Source organism: Centruroides vittatus, unplaced genomic scaffold (assembly GCF_030686945.1).
Source record: "Centruroides vittatus isolate TY-2023 unplaced genomic scaffold, ASM3068694v2 contig_484, whole genome shotgun sequence".
In the NCBI taxonomy this organism is placed as follows: Eukaryota; Metazoa; Arthropoda; class Arachnida; order Scorpiones; family Buthidae; genus Centruroides; species Centruroides vittatus.
The window spans coordinates 1,193,743-1,213,348 of record NW_027122274.1 but is presented as its reverse complement, the minus strand read 5'-3'; the positions used below and the strand labels follow the sequence as shown (position 1 = coordinate 1,213,348).

Sequence of the window (19,606 nt, the reverse complement as noted above, 5' to 3'; positions counted from 1 at the left end):
ATATATTATCCTACGCATATATGTGTAAAAAGTTATGACTGATAAATGTTATGTTAAGCTGTAGTTGAGTGCATTCTTCCAAGCATGTGGTCTCTTGAACCATCCCTATCCTGAGTCCAACCGCCTACAAACGCAACCGCTCGTGCAAGAAAATGAACTCAATGGCCATTTAGGTTTGTATGTCTGTTTTTAAAGACATAGTGGGTCAGTCCTGATGACTTAGTCATTGTCAATACAATGTCAACCCTTTGATCAAGTGGTGCCAAAGCATAGGGGGTCATTTTGTGCATTGTCACAACTGTATATATATATATCTTTCACAAAAGTTACACATGCTGCAGGCATGAGAAACCTATTTTTAGGTGCAATGTCCTTATACTGGTCTGTAGAAAAGAAAATGCATCAGTCATGCACATTATTAAACAAAATGTGTGCTAACTCAAAAATGGCCATGAAACTTTGCAACTACAAGTTTCATGCACAGATCAATGACATAACTGCAAAATAGAAACTGATCAATGAAATTCTGGTAATGGTTAACAGTTTATGCTACAGTCAACATTGTGTGATTAGAAAGATAAACAGTCATTCTTTACTTTTTTTTGTTGAAAGATAAAGTTCTAATTTTAATGGAGAAATTCTATAAATATTCATGATTATGGATCAATTCTATTAACTGTAATTCCAATTTGGCACCATTTTGAATAGTTAATGATATAATTATGAAGATACTTATTCATTGATTGTGCAATTGCAATCAGCATGAGAATGACAAACTTTTGTTTACAGTTACACTTACACGGAATTCAAAGGAGTTTATTAGTTAATGGGAATAATCATTGCAGTTGCAGTTACTTATGCATCTGAAAATTCAAAGTATAAACACCACTTTAAAAAAATGTTCAGCACAATATAATGTAGACTATGTATAATGTATTGAATTTCACTGTATAGGAGTTTGTGTGATCCTAACTATTCTCAAGAAAATGTTGATAAAACTTTTTCATCTGGCACCCTCTGAAAAAGAGAGAAATTATCAGCTACTTTTCAGAAAATGCTAAACTATCAGACATTCTGGATTATCAGGTTTCAGACTAACAAACCTACTGTTCTGTACTTATGGCTGTACCATCTACCCAAAAGACTACAATTTCAGCTAAATTAGGCCTGCTGACAGCATATAAGACTGACCATCTTTGCCATTATTTTATTAATGTAATGTATCATTAATGTGTCAGTTTTTTAATTTAGCAATATTACTAAATGAAGAAGGAACATGAGTTCTGAAATAGATTTTAATTAATATTTTATTATAATTAATTTAAATAAATGGTTAATATTTGGTTGCTTTTGTTTGATAAGGCATAATATACTGTTTACAATGGAGTTTTATTAGAACATGAATGTGATACATAACTTATCATCTTACAGGAAACACAAGTTAAATGAAATCAGATTTAAAAAAAAAAACCAGAAATCAATTTATACAATTTTAAGCATAAACTATAAATAGTAGAATTTCCTTTCTTGTGAAGACACAATGCAGTGACAGTAGATTTAAAACACTGGGCACAGTGTTTTGAATCTACTGTCACTGCATTGTGTCTTCGCAAGAAAGAAAACATAAAACACGGTTTCCTCAAGATAAAACGAAATTACAGCTCCTAATTTAATCATAGGAAGTAAGTTAAATATACAAATAAGAATAATGACAAGTGCAAAATTATTGATTTATAATTAAATACTACTGAATAGTCAGTCACATATCTGTTAAATATTTAATGATTTTATAATTAGTATGGATGGACTAAGAACACGTTAGAATTTTTCCCATAAAAAATAATTTAATATTTCAAAACATTTAAATTAAAACATTTGAATTCAAACTGATTCAGTACATGTGACAATTATCAACAAGATTTATATATACACTGGTTTCCATAAATTAAGGAGAAATAAAATACAATTATTTTTTTAAATCATTAAAATGCATTAACTAGGATATGTTACATTAGAAATAAAGAGGAGATGTGGGATATATGCAAATAAGTAACACTATAGTGATTTGTGCAAATAATTCCTGTCATAAAGAAAGGCTATTTTAGAGATGTTCCTTAATTAGTTTTATGGCCATGTAATGTTTATTACTATATTCTATTAAACAAATTCGAATTAATGTTAGAAACACTTTAAGATATATATTTTCCTAGTAAATTCATTGATACTCCAAAAATATAACAAATCAGAAACTGCTTTATTGGCAAACACCAAAAAAAAATCAAGCATTTTCAGACTTCTTTAGTCCATCCTTAAGGATTAAGCGACTATTACTTCTAAACTGCCCAAAAATCTGATTAAACAAATTATAATCAATAACTTTAAAACAGTTTTTGAAATTAAGAACATAAAAACTTTCTATAAAATTTAAATTAGGACTATGTATGTAATACATACAGTTCCATCACCATTACTAAAATTCAAAACAGAATTTGAACTGCTCTCATATGAATGATTTCACTCAACAAAAAATGATTGTAATGAATAACACAGTCAATTCTTACTGATTTCATATCATAACTACTAATACTAAATAAGTTAGAATTTTAAATATTGATTTGGAAGAGAATATAAATATTAAGCCTTTTCAAAAATTTATTTTCAAGTAATGTAAATATTATAAAAATCATTACTTTAATTTTAAGAAATCATTAAACATTATTAATTATTTATATAAAATACTATCAGAAATTGTTTGAAGTGACTCCCTGTATTGCTACAAAGAGATATAAACACTATCAAAATATGAATTGAATTGAATACAGTCAAACCTGTTTTTATGCGGGAGATAGGGACCGCATTAAAAAAAACGCATTAAAAAAAATCTCACGAAACTTCACGAATGGCTGTAAATAATAGTTTTCGCAACACAATTAAAAAAATAATTTTTTTATGCGGTCAACAGGGACCGCATAAAAAAAGTCTCACATAGAAAATAACTCAAAACCGTACGAAATAGAATTTATTGACAACAGATGTCAGCACTTGACTGCATCGTCTGGTCTATCATCTGTTTTACATATTTTTGTCCAGGTGGTGTTTTGTTGACTTAAAAAGTAAATTATTTCATTTTTCGCATATTCATGCAATAATATTACTATAATAAGTGCATTTATGCTATAATAAGTTTATTTAGCTATAATAAGTCAACGTGAGACATGACGAATCGCACGAGACTAGTCGCCAACTATACCGCACAAATTAAAAATTCGCATTAAAAAAATCGCACAAATAAAAATCGCACATAAAAACAGGTTTGACTGTATTTTGATAAGATGGGGGGCGTGTTCATCGGTCGAGGCTGCTGGCGTTTTTTCTTGTGCTCCTGGTCATCTATACTAAGTCTAAGCAACATACGTTTTTGTCTTTTTATTGCTATTATAAGTTTAAATTTGTAACTTACTAAGATAAATTATTTCAATAATAACATCATTAATAAAAATACAACGTTCTCCACCTAAGCGGGGAAAGTCTTCAAAAAACCGTGCCAAACCGGATACCAAGAACCAACCTCTTTTGTCAAATTCTAAGAAAATATTGGACTTTAACTTCAATTCTGGAAAAAACCTTCATGAAGAACCTAGTGACGAAATGAATCCCATCTTAAATCCATCGCAAATAAGTGCAAATAACATTCCAGGTGAGTTAACCAAGTCTGACCATTATCTCTCTACTAAACCGGATAAACTTCCAGACACCTCTACTTCAGTGTTATGGAATAAAATATCGGATTTGATTAATACTGCTAACGATAAACTTTTTAGACAAACGGTTATGATAAAACAAGATCTAGAATCTATTCACGAAAATATCCGTGAAACGAAGAACCACCAGCTAAAAATGGAGGAACAATTAATTAACTTAAAACAACAGGTAGATAAGTTACAAATTAACAAGGATTGCATTCAATTTAAAATGGACTCGTTAATTAACGAACATCGCTATAATAACATTATTATGTACAACTATCCAAACCATAAAACCACCTTCAAGAGCAGAAATACATAATTTTATTACTTCTCTTTTAAATATAAAAAATATAGCTCAAGAAGATATACTAGAGATAGTTCAACTGTCTAAAACGCCCAATATAACATTAAGAGTTACTCTCAGCAATAATCAAATTAGAGACCGTATTTTTACTACCATTATACGGAAAAAACAACAAAACTCGTTAGAAAAATGGAATAATTTACAAATTTCTCCGGACTTAACTAACAATTCAAGAGCTAGACGGAAATTTTTATTACCAACTTTCTACGAACTACGTAAACAAAATTCGCAGGTTAAACTGCGTAATGATATCTTATTAATCAACCATGAAAAGCTAACCTACAATTTAACTACTGGAAAACTGGTACAAGTAGACACTTTTCTTCCATCGTCAAGAATAGATATAACTAAATGACAAACTAACAAACAAGATAAACTTCAAGTCCGTAAATTTTCTTCTAACGACCAATTCCTTACTATTATCAATTGGAAGAGTCAGGGCAATTAAATATCAAAGTTAAATAAGCAATTGACAATTTATTATTTCTATGGGCAACAATGAAAACGTCAAATTTGAATATTCAATTTAAACTCTACAATACCATTGTAAATCCTATCATCTATTATGCAAGCCCAATATGGGGACTGGATTACTTATACAACTTTGAAACTCTGCATAATTACTTCCATTGAATGTTATTCCATCTTGAAAAAACAATACTTGGATATGCCTTCCGTCATGAGATAAGTTTTATTTGGGCTTTTCCCCATATATTAAAACGTATTTTAAAATTCTGCTACAGACTTAAATACAAAAGTGTCGATAATACCGAATTTGTATATCAAGAATTGATAAAGCAGTGCAATAACGAGAAAAAACAGGCAGCTTTGGCATTATAAATTTTGATGAATCTTAAATACATTTGGCATATCAGAATTACTGTTCACAGATACGATTCAAGATTGGAAACTCGCTTACTTACTGTCAATCATGTCAATCTGATGACATTTCTATGCTCCATCTACTCCAAAATTGCAAAACACTAACTAAACTGTGTGGAAAATATGATATTATAAGAATATGCAACGATAGATCACTTCTCGACTTTAAAATTAACCTAAATTTCATCAGTAGAAAGGATATCTATAAAATTTGTAACTACTTTGTTAAAATCATGGAAAAAATTCTTGGTAACATCTAATTATTTGTTGTACGTTTAGGCAAATTCTTTATAACAATATATCCTAAAGGTACTAACAGTGCCTTGCAATAAATTATGTTGGTTAATAATCACTACAAAAATATGTAATATGTATCTTTATCTTGTATTAATTCTTTAAGTAATACTTGTATTTGTACCACCCCCTTATAGGGAAACTTTCCCTGGCAAATAAAATTAATTAATTAATATTTTGATAAGATTATATAAAAAAGAAATTTTGATTATTATATATATCAAATAAATTCATATAAACAAAATTTGCAAAGGCACTTTTTCTTTAGTGAGAAATGGAATTTATTATGTATTTTTAATTAAAAATTTTTGAAAAATCCAAAATATTTCAATAGTCATGTAATTTTGGAATTCAGACCTTCATGGCTTTATAAATGAAATAAATCTAAATATTTAGATTTATTTCATTTATAAAGCCATAACCTTCACAAATAGCCATCAATCAATAAAGATACTGTTACCATGTAATTGATAACCACTCAATAGAACTAGATGACGTCTGTCTTTGGCATAATTCTTGGTCAATGCAAGCTGAAGATCTCCACCAGCCTAATGTTAAAAAAAAAAATTTGTTAAACTTTCATTAAAATGTGCACAAATTATTGTAATTATATTTTCATTTTTATATGTGGAATAATGGAAAGTTATATTTGGTCATTATATGAGGAAACGAAAAAAATACTAAAATTTATTAATAAAAAAAATCGTGTATTTATTTTAATGTGTTCAAACTTTAGTCACTTTCAAACTACTCTACATTCAATGCAATGCACTTATCAATAAGTTTTTTCCACTGCTCAAAACAGTTTTTGAATTAATCAATTTTGAAGCCTTTTAGTGCTGCTCCCATTTTTTGTTTCACTTCATCCATATCAGAAAATCTTTTTCCTTTGAAGACTTTTTCCACCCAGAAAAACAAAACAAGTCACACATGGGTCATACAGTTTTTGTCTTAAAACTTTTGAACACACTGCAATTTGGGCAGGAGCTTTACTATGATGGAAACCCAGTCACCTGTTTGACATAATTCATAACTCAGGACATTTCTTCCACAACTCTTTATGCAACCTTCTCAAAACATCCAGATAAAAACTCTGCTTAATTTTTTGACTCAGAGGAACATATTCTGAATGCACAATCCCTCACAACTCAAATAAACAGATAGGAAAATGTATTGAAAAGTCTCAAAAATATTCATTGTTGCAAAATGTAGCCTCTCACAACAATGCCATCTAGTAAACTGATGCAGATGGATTCATTGAACACTCAGTGCAGGAAGCTTGTACTAAAAGGAGTCTTTCATCCAGACAAGAATTCCTCTTTTTTGTTTTTTGGGTCCTCCTCATATTCAACTATTGAATTCTAAATTATTTCATTGCTATATATTGCACATTAAAGAAATGCAGTTCATATGCAATTCCCTAAAAGAGGATACTAATCAAACTTATTTGTTGCATTTCTGCTTATAAACATATATGATCTGATTACATGATAGTCAAATAATTTGTAATGTTTAATATAATGCTAAAAACATAGATTAGTAAGCAAATAGATATTTTTTTCAGTGTTTTAGTGTCATTTGAAAAATTTGATGGAATTAGTTGGATGGACTAAGAACACGTTAGAATTTTTCCCATAAAAAATAATTTAATATTTCAAAACATTTAAATTAAAACATTTGAATTCAAACTGATTCAGTACATGTGACAATTATCAACAAGATTTATATATACACTGGTTTCCATAAATTAAGGAGAAATAAAATACAATTATTTTTTTAAATCATTAAAATGCATTAACTAGGATATGTTACATTAGAAATAAAGAGGAGATGTGGGATATATGCAAATAAGTAAGTAACATTATAGTGATTTGTGCAAATAATTCCTGTCATAAAGAAAAGCTATTTTAGAGATGTTTCTTAATTAGTTTTATGGCCAAGTAAAAATATTTTCTAAGATAACAGATTTGTTGACAATGCCATAAAGACACCATTTGCTGGATGAATTGTGGTAGGAGCCATCAAAAGGCTAGAGGCAGGGTAAAGTCAGATGGATGTAACATTATGGTTGTATGCTAGTCATCCTGTTGTACACAAATTAGGGATGCACTTTCAGAATACACATTCAGTTTTCCAAAGATACAGATAAGAAAGACCTAGCATTAAACTGTTCTTGATGATCACTATCTTTGTTCATTCACTTTGTTCATCCCAAGAACAACATATCTATCTCCAAAAGCTATGATCTGTCTTAGCTGTGGTTACAAGTATGCTGATATCAGCTTCCACTGTGCACAGATATCTTTATTAAGGTCTGTACACTAGACAACAGCAATTTGTGTGCCCCTTACATTCCATATTTTGGTTATTTCAATATTAAACATTTATATTCTATTTCTTAATTTCTTTAAAATTTAGATTAACAAAATAATTATTATAAAAATGTGTACTTTTACCTTTTCATATAACTTGTATAATGCTGGAATTTTACGAGGTGATAAAATGCTAAAATTGATTTTCCTCTACAGAAAAACAATTAAACTTTTATATATAAAATATTCATAAAAATGTAATATAAATTTTTAAATCAATATATAAAAAAATTATTAAAACTTCATACTATATTGATGCTATTCACAACAGCAGCAGCATATAATTTGTGTGTAATGTTTATAATTTATATAATCTGTATACAGTGGGTGATCGGTTAACAAACAGTTCAGACTGTGAACAAATCGGACAATGAACACTTCCGTGAAAAATTTTTATGTTCAGACAACAAACATGTTCAAATAACTAACACCTGACAAAACAAACACAAGAAGAAGCGACGCTGCATTTAAGATTTGTAAAACTATATTTTAATGGCATCTATACATGGTTTATGAAATGAGACTTTCACAGTTGTATACATAATCTTTTTTGCAGTAGTTAATTTCTGTTCTCTGAATTTTTTAAGTGATTTTCTGAACATTTTGTTTTAAAAAACCAATAATATTATGGAGCCAAAAAAAAAAGTGGAGTGTTAAGAACTGTGTTCACTATAGAAACAAAGCAAGAGATAATAGCCAAGAAAGCAAGCAAGAGTGGGCAGAAGATGTCTAACATTGCAGGCAGATGACTTCAACAGGTCTATAGCAGATACAATATTAGCTAAGAAAGATATAATCAAAAAGACTCAAGCAGATAAAGGAGTAATGAAAATCACATCTGAGAAACAAAGATGTCCATGAACAAATGGAAAGATTGCTTTTACAGTAAGACCTTGTTTAGCGCTACCTCGATTAATGCTGATTTGATATAAAGCAATCTGTTTGAAGCCTAAAATAAAGCTCAAAATTTATGCTGATTCAAATTATTGCAGAATTTCATTGATTTGTATATAATACAATTATTCTTGAACATGAACCAATCTGCAAAAAGTGGCAATTCGTCGTAATGTTGTACTTTCCTTAAATCTATGTTTATTTGGTGCAATTTTGGAAAAAATATTATAACATCATGGATACCATAGGCAATATCGACTTTGTTTGGCAAAAATTAAGTGATAAATGCATGAACAGAGTGTAGAAGTTATGGCAGGAGGTATCCAAGAATTCTCAACGAGAGGAGCCAATTGCTATATCGATTAGGTTGACAATTTGGTCAACCTAATCGATATAGCAGGACTAGGAGACGTAGATGAGCAGGATATCGAGGAGTTACTGCAGGTTTCTGATGAGAGCCTTACCAACAACGACCTTCAAGAACTGGTAGAACAATGTAGAACTGGAAAACTGATTCTGAAAACAAAGAACCCAAAGAATTTCCCTACAGATGTACTTAGTAAAAGTTTGGTAATGATAACCGAAATCGTTGATCAAATTGTAGTGAATGATTCAGATTTTGAAAGGAGTGCAAAAGCAGGACAAGGCATTTTCAATGTGATCAATTCTGCTACTGACATTTGCTTAAGGAAAGAAAAAGAAAGAGACAAATGAAACTACATGACTTTATCGCAAAAATCAAGAATTTCAGGACCTTTATCACAAAAAATGAACTTTACATTTCTGTGTGCATATGTTTGTGTGTTATTTAACTTATATTATTATGCAAATTAATATAAAAATAACTTAAAATTAAAGTAAAATCTGTTTATTTTTGGTCATGTGTTCCCCTTTCCCTATTTACTATGGGTTGAAATGATCTCATTTAACGCTGTTTCATTTAGCGCTTTGTCGTCTAGGAATGCATCCTAAGCATTAAATGATGTCTTACTGTAGTTTGTTTTTATATATAAATATAGTAAGAAAGTATATAATTTTTAATGTATTTTTTGGAATCTCCAGAATGAATCAATCAAATTCCCACAAAAATCTATGGTAAACTGATAATCAGTTAACGAACATTTCAGATAGCAAATATGGTCTTGGAACCGATTATGTTCATTAACTGATCACCCACTATATTAGTAGATTTCACAAGAACATTTTCATGATGATTTTGAGAAAATTATGTTAGTACCAATATTTAAAAACATTACAAGTCAAACTCAAATAAAATAACATCTCAAATTTCAGGAAATTTGATTTTTAGTCTTTCCAAATTATTTTATACTATACTAAGTAACAATATAAACAATAAAATAAGTCTCTAAAAATAATTTTAAAGTACCCTTTAACAAATTTATCTGTATTTTTTCTTGATGATATAGTGCAGGGGTCACCAAATTATGGCCTGCAGACCAGATCTGACCTGTGAGGTCAGTTTTATCTCGCTTGCTGCTGCAATGTGCCACAAATGAGCTAAAATATAATTATTTATATGGAAATATCCCAGATTGTAGATAAACTTACTATGTAGAAAAAATTAAAATAAGTGTAAGTAAAAATGCCAAAATTGGTCCAATCTGATTTTTGCATTTGACGGTAATATAATTTTTAGGAAAATCAGTGAAATGAAAAATTTGGCAACTTTTTGCAACTTTGGATAGCAGAGTGCTTTTTGTGTAAGCACCTGCAATAAAGTTTCTAAGAAAAGCAATCCCAAGCTTGTTGCAGCCATCATGTTAGTGTATTGGTAAATAAGTATGTTGGTTTTCTTTATTTTTTGTGTTTTCAGTGTATTGAACAAAATGGTTATAAGACCCGCACTCATCATTCTCTCAGTTATCTGGCCCACTGTGAAAAAAGTTTGGTGACCCCTGATATAGTGAATAAAGTATCAAAAACTCAAAATTATTAAAAGTCTACGGGGAGTGTGCTAGCTGCCGGAGGTACAGGTAAACTTTTCATGAAGCTTGATAATCAAGTTTTTGAGTGAAGCTGTAAGATGTTGAAATATGTCAGATTTAAAGAATTCGATATTTGTTAATAGATTATCTTGGGTCTTAATTATGTGTTTATTAATAATCACCGGGATTGAGTCAAATCCCGGTCTTTAGCCTCAATATTCCTCAACAGATGAGCCAAAAAAATATGCAAAGAAAGGGGTGAGACAGATCTCACAAGAATAATCTCAAGGAAAAGGAAAGACAAGTGAGTGATACAACAAGTGAAGATTATCATCAATTAGAGGAAGTTTTTAACAAAAATAGTCCTATGATCTCAAGAGCTACGAAAATTTATGATTACTTCAAAGCATCAAGAGATACTGAGTCACTGGTACAGGAAGTGCCACCGTATATACAAGCTAATACAAGATAAATTCTTACAGCTTCACATTGAACTACAAGAAATTAAAACAGAAGTCGATTCTCTGAAAGAGGAAAATAAACATTTTCATAAAGAGTTGACAAAATTGTCTCAAAAGGTAGAAGAATTAGAGGAAACATCCAAGAATAACTCCCAATTAAAAGGTATATTGGAATATGAAATAGACAAACTAGTTAACGAGAGAAATAATAAAAATATAATAATTATAAATTTTCCGTTTAATTCAACTGATTATGAAAAGGAAATTAATTGTTTCATAAAAAAGGACTTGTAAATAACTAATAGTTATATAGAAAGTTTGGTCAGACTATCCAACAGTGAAACCAAACCTATAGTGAGAATATCATTAAATTCCTCATACGACAGAAATTTGATTATTAAGGAGTTCTGGAAAAAGAAAGGTGAATTCAGTAATAAAGAGAAGGAAAAAATAATATGTCAGATTTATGTATGAGATCTAGAATGAGGAGGAAAAAACTACTAGCAATAGTAAAACAAGAAAAACTGAATGAAAATAGAATTATTATAAGAGATGATTATTTTATGAAAGACAACATAAAATATACATATGATGTTAATCTAGATAAAATAGTTCAATTGAGTGGTTTTTTTGAGAGAGAACTGACTGATATTATAGAGATAATTATAATTAGATTGAAGAAACAATAGTAATACTAAAAGTTAAATTAATGGAAATAGGAAAAAATGGAAACAGACTCGGTTTAGCATAATAATAGTCGGTCTATGCTTATTCTTGTCAATACTCCTTAAAAAAGTTCTCTTTAAATTAGGAAATTGTAAGAAATATCAACTAAACCACTGAGGTTACTGCATCAAGTTCATAACTGATCCAAATACTTTTAAATCCTATCTATCTCAAGAGACTAAATATAGCTATAACCTGATAAAGTCTATGTGGTGTATTCCAATCCTAGGATACTTATATAGTAATGGATATATTCCTATGATTTTTTTTATAGGAAGACACTAATGTTGCTGAATAGATACAACCTCCATGCGATGAACAAGATCAACAATTGGAAATATTAAGAAATTTTATGATGACAAAATTGTACTTATAATTTATATACAGTGGAACCTCGCTTAACGAGTGTTTCGCATAACGAGCAAAACAAATTGTAAAAATTTGACTCACTTAATGAGCAATGTTTTGCATAACAAGTGGCAAGGATGAGGGAAATCCCAGATTGTGTGCATGCTCCATCAGTCTGTGTTTAGCACTCCTTCTGCTAGCATCTTAGTGTCGCTCGTAATCACACATTTCTCCAAACTTGTGTTCACACATATTACATATAAACATCGACAATCATAGCCCATTATATAATAAACAGCCATCTCATACTAAATTTAATGACCAATTTCAAATTAAATTTTAGAAATGTCTAAATTAAAAATTAATTATTTATAATTATTAAATTTAATATGAGACAGCAGCATAACTGCCTACCTCTAGTCAAATTAATTAATTTCTAATATTTAATTATAGCCTTTACATAGCCCAATCGTAATTTGGCATATCATTTGGCGTCTTCATCAGACATATTATCTGTGATTTTTTTGTTTTCTGCAAATTGAATTCACATTCCAGGTTGGTTCATTTCATGCTAGAAGAAAAGATGATGATGATTCACGCTTCTTAACAATGTATATTATGTAGTTTTCTTTGAACAAACATTATATTAATATATAAAATATTTGAGTATTTTTTCACATGGAACGCATTATCTTATTTTACATTAATTTCTATAAAAAAAACTGTTTCGTTTAATGAGTGTTTCGCATTACGAGTAAGATTCTTGACAAGTCGACAAATTATGCTCATTAATTGAACTTCCACAGTAATTTGCAACAAAGTTTTTGTAGTTGTGTTATATGGTTTGCAATTAAATACACAATATTGTAAATGTATGATAATGTTAAACAGAATGGATAAGATGTCAAAATATTGTAATTAATATGTTATCATATAACAAAATAAATTATGTTGGTTATCAACTGAAACTCCCCTTTGTAACAGGTATACCCTATTACAAATAAACTTTACTTACTTAAAAAACTCTACAAAATTTATTTGATGTCTGTAGTCATTTATATTCCAGCTATATTTTATACGTTGTTATAAACTAAGAATTAGAGATAGGCAAATATCACTTTTCTTGAATTCAAATATTTTGAATACCTAGAATACTTAATAATTTTATTTAATACTTATTTTAACTCATTTTATTTATTTTTATATATTAATATATGGATAAAGTAAATCAAAGTAAAAGAAAGACAAATTTACTAAATTCTAAAAAATAAAACTTCAAACATTTTATTTTGACTGTTTTAAGTACAGTACCTTCTATTTAGTATTGTTATCTTTACTCCAATATATTAATCAATGATTATTTTTACCAAACCGTAGATTTTTAATTATTATGCCTTTGTGTCCTTTCTATCTTAATTTAAATTTATTTTGTATACTAGTACTTTTTATATATTAACAGGACTTATTATACTGGAAAATATGGATGCAGATATTTAGTCTTACAGATCAAAAATAGGTGAACTAAATAAAAAACATTATTTTTGATTCTTATTAAATTTCCTATGGTAGCTGTATTATATGTTGATCTAGTAATAGTCTCTTTAATCTGAAAAATATTGACGGTAGACTGCCTCACAGCTTAACAGGTTCCAAAAAACTCCTTTATTGCCTTTTTACAAATGCATTTCAGATCAGTATTATTTTTTCTGACCTCTTTTCAGTGCTATAAAACAGAATTTATATATTAACAAAACTAACGCGAGCAGAAAAAAAAAGAAACACTTTTAAAAAAATCGTTTTTCAATACCTTAAGTTCTTCATATACTCCCTAACACTTATACAGTACTTTCGAGTTCTGTTTTATTATTATTATTATTTTTAATCTGTAAGACTAAATATCTGCATCCATATTTTCCAGTATAATAAGTCCTGTAGATTTTTATTCATGAAAAGAAGCATTCAAACACATTTTGGGTCTAATCTGCTTCTTTTCTTGTGGCAAATTAAACCAGAGATGCTAAAGACAAGTTGCCATATTGGGGGTTGCCCAAAATAGAAACTTTTCAAGTCAACAGGAAAACATAAGAAAATTTTATATTCTCAAAGGGGAATTAAGGAATGTATAATTTTCTATTTAACACTACTTTAAATTATTATTAAAAATTATTTTTAAACTTTTTATCACATCTCACGCAACAGAAAAATCACACCTTCCTCCCATTTTCCAGTAATAACTGTTTAATAAACAAATGTTCTTGGCCACATTCAGGGACCTGCATCAGATTAAGCTTATACAAAATCAAACATCTATAATGAGTTTTTCATTTTAGATGTTGCTGTACACATTTAATTTTGAATACAGGAGGAGAGGAAGGTGTGATTTTTTTATGTTATATTTCAATTCTAACTTACAAATTCAATATGTATCCCATATATTATTAGCCGACCTAAACAGAGAAAATTCCAATTAAGCTTGTTAAAATAGCTATAGTTCTATCAGGATGCCATTGTATGACTTTATAACAACATCCTGATATAATTAAAGATATAAAAATGTAAGAAATATGATCAATTTGACTTTGCCTTTAGTTCCACATTTCTTAATTCTTCTCATTATCATATATATTTGTTTACTTTTTTATAAAGTAAAAGTTTTTGTTTTATTGCAATAAAAAATTTTTAACTAAAAGATTATTGAATTTTGTAATGACAGCTGTATATGATGAACTGATAAAAGTCTCTTTAATCTGAAAAATTGTTTTAAACGGTAGACTATCCTACAGCTTATACAGGTTATAAACTCTTTTATTGTTTCACTACGGATGCATTTCGGTCCAGTGTTTTCCTCCTGGTCCTGTATAAGCTGTAGGATAGTCTACTGTTTAAAACAATTTTTCGGATTAAAGAGACTTTTATCAGTTCTTCATAAAAGATTATTATTAAAATGTTCAGATATGGTTAGTATTTCAAAAATTTTAATAATTGTTAAATTTTTTGTTTTCAATATTAGCATTATTGCAAATTTTTAAAATTAGGGACTGACTTCTAAATAATAATTAAATTATTAAATTAAATCAATTAGAATTGTTTCAATGGTTATTTAACATAAATATGCATAACTTATAATATAATAAAAATCTTTATAGAAAAGTTTTAAGCCTGATGCAAACATCATTTTTGACATGACGTCAGAAGCAATTTTTATGGTCACACAATGGTTTTCCTTCAACAATTAGGCAATGCCACTGCTTGTGATATCATTCATGACATAGTTCTACAGAACCAATGAACATTTTGTCTACCTCTCTATGTATTACTTTTCTGTAATTTGTTTTTTAAAATGATAATGACCTATGATAACAATTTGCATCAGCAAATGGAGGAAGCCAAAGCTAACTGATGTTAGCTTCAGTTGCTTCCATTTGTTGTCTATTTTGCAGAAATTTAAATAAATAAATAAGAATAAAATCAGGAACTTGATAGATATATAAATTTCAATAAAATCAACGAATTTATATTCTTACTTTTATAAAGATCTATCAAACAGCTTTGTTTCATAATCCCAGTATAACAAAGACATGACTAAAATGTAAAGCACAAATGTGCATCTTCTTTGTGGCCTATGGTGCAAGCTCCTTTCTCGCAAAGTTTCAAATATGCATGAGTGTCATTGATGGTCACCTGAAAAATCAAGCTTCTTGGACCAATAGACATCAAATGGATCACCTACTTTTGATTGAAAGAAATGATGTAGTGACATTGAGCTTATAACCAGGCAATGATCGAATTAATTTTGTTCGTCATTGCCTTCAACTAGTTTGCTTTGATAAAATAAAATACTTTAATTTTGGGAAATTTTGCAGACACTGGGGATTAATTCTATTTATCTGGCAACCTGAGTGAAAAAGCACTGTCTGTACATATGACGTTAGAAGTATTCATAGTATTTTAATTAATATTTTTATCAAAGGGATATTTGAGTATTTACAGATAGTATTTGCCTGTCTCTACTAAAAATACAATATAGTAAATATATTTAAAAATTTATTCACTATACCAAAATTTTTATGTTTAATGACCAAATCATATTTTATTGTAGATAAAATTCATTTCATTGATATTCATTATAACAAAATTTCACTACTTAAGTTGTAATGTTTGTAAACATATGTAAAATTTTTCATCTAAATTTAGTAATTTTATAAAATCAAGACACAAATTATTGAATGCATTATCCTATGAACTTACTTCTGCCATCAAAGCTGCAATTTGTTCTGCCATTATACCAGAATAAGCAGGACTTTCAAGAGTAGGTAGAGGATAAGGAGGGGAATTACAAATAAGAATGCAATGCTTTTGAGAGACAATGCTGAAAATAAAAATAAAAAACTTTTTATCTATTTTTATTGTAATTCTTTTATTTAATCTATTTAAAATTTATTATTTTCTTCACAAACCCAGGATCTCGATGAGCTATAAAATCATCAAATACTTGAAGAGCTGTACTAAGTCCTTCAGCAATATGACTACAAGCTTCTCCACTCCCACCAATAAATCTAGAAAAAAAAATTGTTAGTAAAATATGATAAAGAAACATATAAATTAAAATCAAGAATCCTTTCTTGTAAACATTTCTTCTTTATTTTTTTTATTTAAAATATTAATATTTACTCCTTTCTGAACTATTTGAAATACTGTTTAGTATGTTAAATTTAGATCTTAATTTTCAAAAGTATTGAAATTGCACTGTAGTCACATTATAGATTATATTGTAGGCTATATTTAGGTAGACTAAATGGAAATTAATGATTAAAAAAATCTGTCTAAAAAATCTAATGATTAAAAAAATTAAAAATTAAAAAAAATTAAAAAAAATGATTAAAATAGAGTCACCATAAAATTTATACAGTGTTACCTCATACTTTGAACAACTCTAACTTCAAATGTTCCAGAGTTCAAAAACTAAATTCAATAAGAATTTTCCTCCAGAGTTCAAACAATGTTTCTAAGTTTGATATGTGCATGCTATGTAAACCCAATCTGCTGTGCACCCAAGTCATCTCTCACTTTCACATTAAACTTGTGTATTTTCAGTGCTTTTTTTTAATCAATGAATAATTGTGTTATTTATTGATTTTTAAAATTCTTTCCTGTAATTTTTCTTTGTCAACAGCTTTTGGGCACCCCACACATCTTGTATCTTTTAGTTCAAAAATTCCTGAACAGGACTTTTTAAACCACATTTGCTTAGATCTTCTCATATACATTATGAACTTTTTGACTGTTCTATGGCATTGTATCCTTTCAGAAACTCAAAGCATAATATGCCTGATATGCTTGTGAGAATCTGATTATGAGATTCATTTATTTTTATAAATTTTAAAAATCAACATACTATTTTGACGTTAAAATTGTACATTTTTTCCACTTTTTGAGGGAAAATAAGAGAGAATAAGGAAATGTAGTTTCCTTTCCCAACCATTTACTTCCTTAAAAAGTTCCTATAATATCCGATGACTAAACACCGAGCTTTACCAACTCATTGCAGATGACTATGGTTTGAGCCCCTTACTGGAAAATATTTGGTATAAAAACGTTTTTCATACTTGATTCAGTACAGATTAATCATTTTCAGTTATTTATCAAACATATAAAATTGTGTCTGATCTCCTCTGGCTTATCAAGTTTAACCTCATCTGGGAATAATCTTTAACCCACATATATTCAGAGGTATTATATTATATTTAAATAATATTGTAAACTCTCTCTCTTGGTTTTAAAGGTGTAAGTTACCCAGGTTTGATTTATAATACTTACAATTATGTACCCAGATTTATGTGTTTCTTTGTTATATTTTACTTATAAAATTCTTTTATTATTTGTAAACCTGTCTAATCCTTTGGTTAAATATGGACATTTAAATTGCTACGATCGGAACTTACCCACAACTTCCCCACTCAAATGTTAGTTAAAACCCTCCTTCTCGAATTTATATAATTTTAATCTTACAAGGCAAGATGCAATTTAATTTTCTTGTCTAGTGTCAGCATCCTGACTTGGCTGAGATCTAGTGATCTAGTCTATCTTGAACATTAAGGCCATCCAATGACAAAGTGAGTGGTTTTTACCGAACCATTGCTGATTAAATAGTGTAAGGTAATCCTGTAATATCCTTTGCCCACGTCTACTTTATGTAGAATATCTGCTGTGTGCTCTTTCATTCTCACTTCTAGAGAGTGCTTGGTGGATCCTACATAGACTAGGCTTCTGTCCCATCTATGGTCCATGAGTGGGATGGTGTACACACCCAGGAGTCATTCTTTGTTGGGAGTGTCTTTTCCATTCCGTAAAGTGTCAAATATTGTAGCACATCTATGCCTCAGACCCGGGCGTAGAACCAATGTTCAATCAAGCGAAGGTGATCCACACTGCGCAACATATACACCATGTTAGATGGCTAGAGGCTATTTACATCTGCATGTCTACACTCAAAGATGGTAATTGCATTAACCATAAAGATGAAATCACTCTGTCAACAGCCTGGCAGGTGCACATAGACAAGAACTTACAATAATCTACAGCAGTTAAAGGGGTGCATGCCTGAATGATGTTATCAATATCCACGCAATAGAGTTCTGACTGGTGTTCCAATTGAATTTAATTTAAATTGCATTCGTTCAGGAGCTATTAGTTACCCAAAGAAAAACCTGACAGTTCAAAAACGTTTGTGATGGTCTGTTTATTAGAAGACGCACATGGGTAACAGACTCAGAGGTATGTTTGTTTACTTTACTCTGGTGTAGTATCACTGTTGTTTGAATATAATTCTGTAAGCCATATAAAAGAGGCTTTGCTAATACCCTATTCACATTGTACATTTTAAGCAGGATTAAGATTTAAGCAGAATTAAGTTAAGTGACATTGCCAAAAACAAGATTAACTACTTGTTCACACTAGGTAATTAAAGCAAATTATTCACTTAGCCCTCAAGTAGGTGTACTCAATATTACATTTTAAATAAAATCAAGCTTTTGCTTATTTTTGATAAATCATCAAATGAATTTATATTTAGTAATTTAAAGTATAAATAACTTATTTAAAATGCATAAGATGTTAGGAATTATTAACATTTATTATTAGTGATGTTGTTGTCATTGGTAGCATGATTCTCTCACTGTTTATATCACTTTAGTGACAGAACTGATAAGAATGGATTCTTGACAGAAATTTATATTATTATTATTATTATTTAAACTTATTGTACTGAAGTAGCATATATATGCTAACAGAGAAGAGTATTGTTTGTTTGAACATTTGTACATCTGCTTCCACCATTATTTTCGAACCTGTGGCAGACCTCGAGGAAAGCTTGAAGCAACTTAAGCTTCTTTGAGAAAGCGATTTAAGCTGAACCAGTTGTTGGTAGTTAAACTGGTTTAATGTTAAGTCAGTTCCATTCATATTTCATACCTTAAGCTTGCTTAGCCATTTAAGCTGGCTTAAAATATAGTGTGAATAGGGAATAACACTCTGCCTCAATTAACCATGACATCCAAGTCTGTGTAGAAGCAAT

The 19,606-nt window shown here is 29.3% G+C and overlaps 1 protein-coding gene across 2 annotated transcripts in view; it reads right to left on the bottom strand.

The window, feature by feature from the left end:
• The window catches only part of LOC136977994 (mediator of RNA polymerase II transcription subunit 25-like), a 50,091-nt gene that overhangs the window by 17,917 nt on the left and 12,568 nt on the right, over positions 1–19,606 (bottom strand). The window contains exons 4-7 of one of the 2 annotated variants that reach the window (XM_067273622.1): positions 16,491–16,589; positions 16,282–16,402; positions 7,743–7,808; positions 5,747–5,834 (exon numbers count right to left, since the gene is read on the bottom strand). In XM_067273622.1, coding sequence (XP_067129723.1) covers positions 5,747–5,834; positions 7,743–7,808; positions 16,282–16,402; positions 16,491–16,589 — 374 coding nt within the window. The remainder of the gene's footprint in view (positions 1–5,746; positions 5,835–7,742; positions 7,809–16,281; positions 16,403–16,490; positions 16,590–19,606) is intronic. The other variant, XM_067273623.1, reaches the window with a different exon arrangement.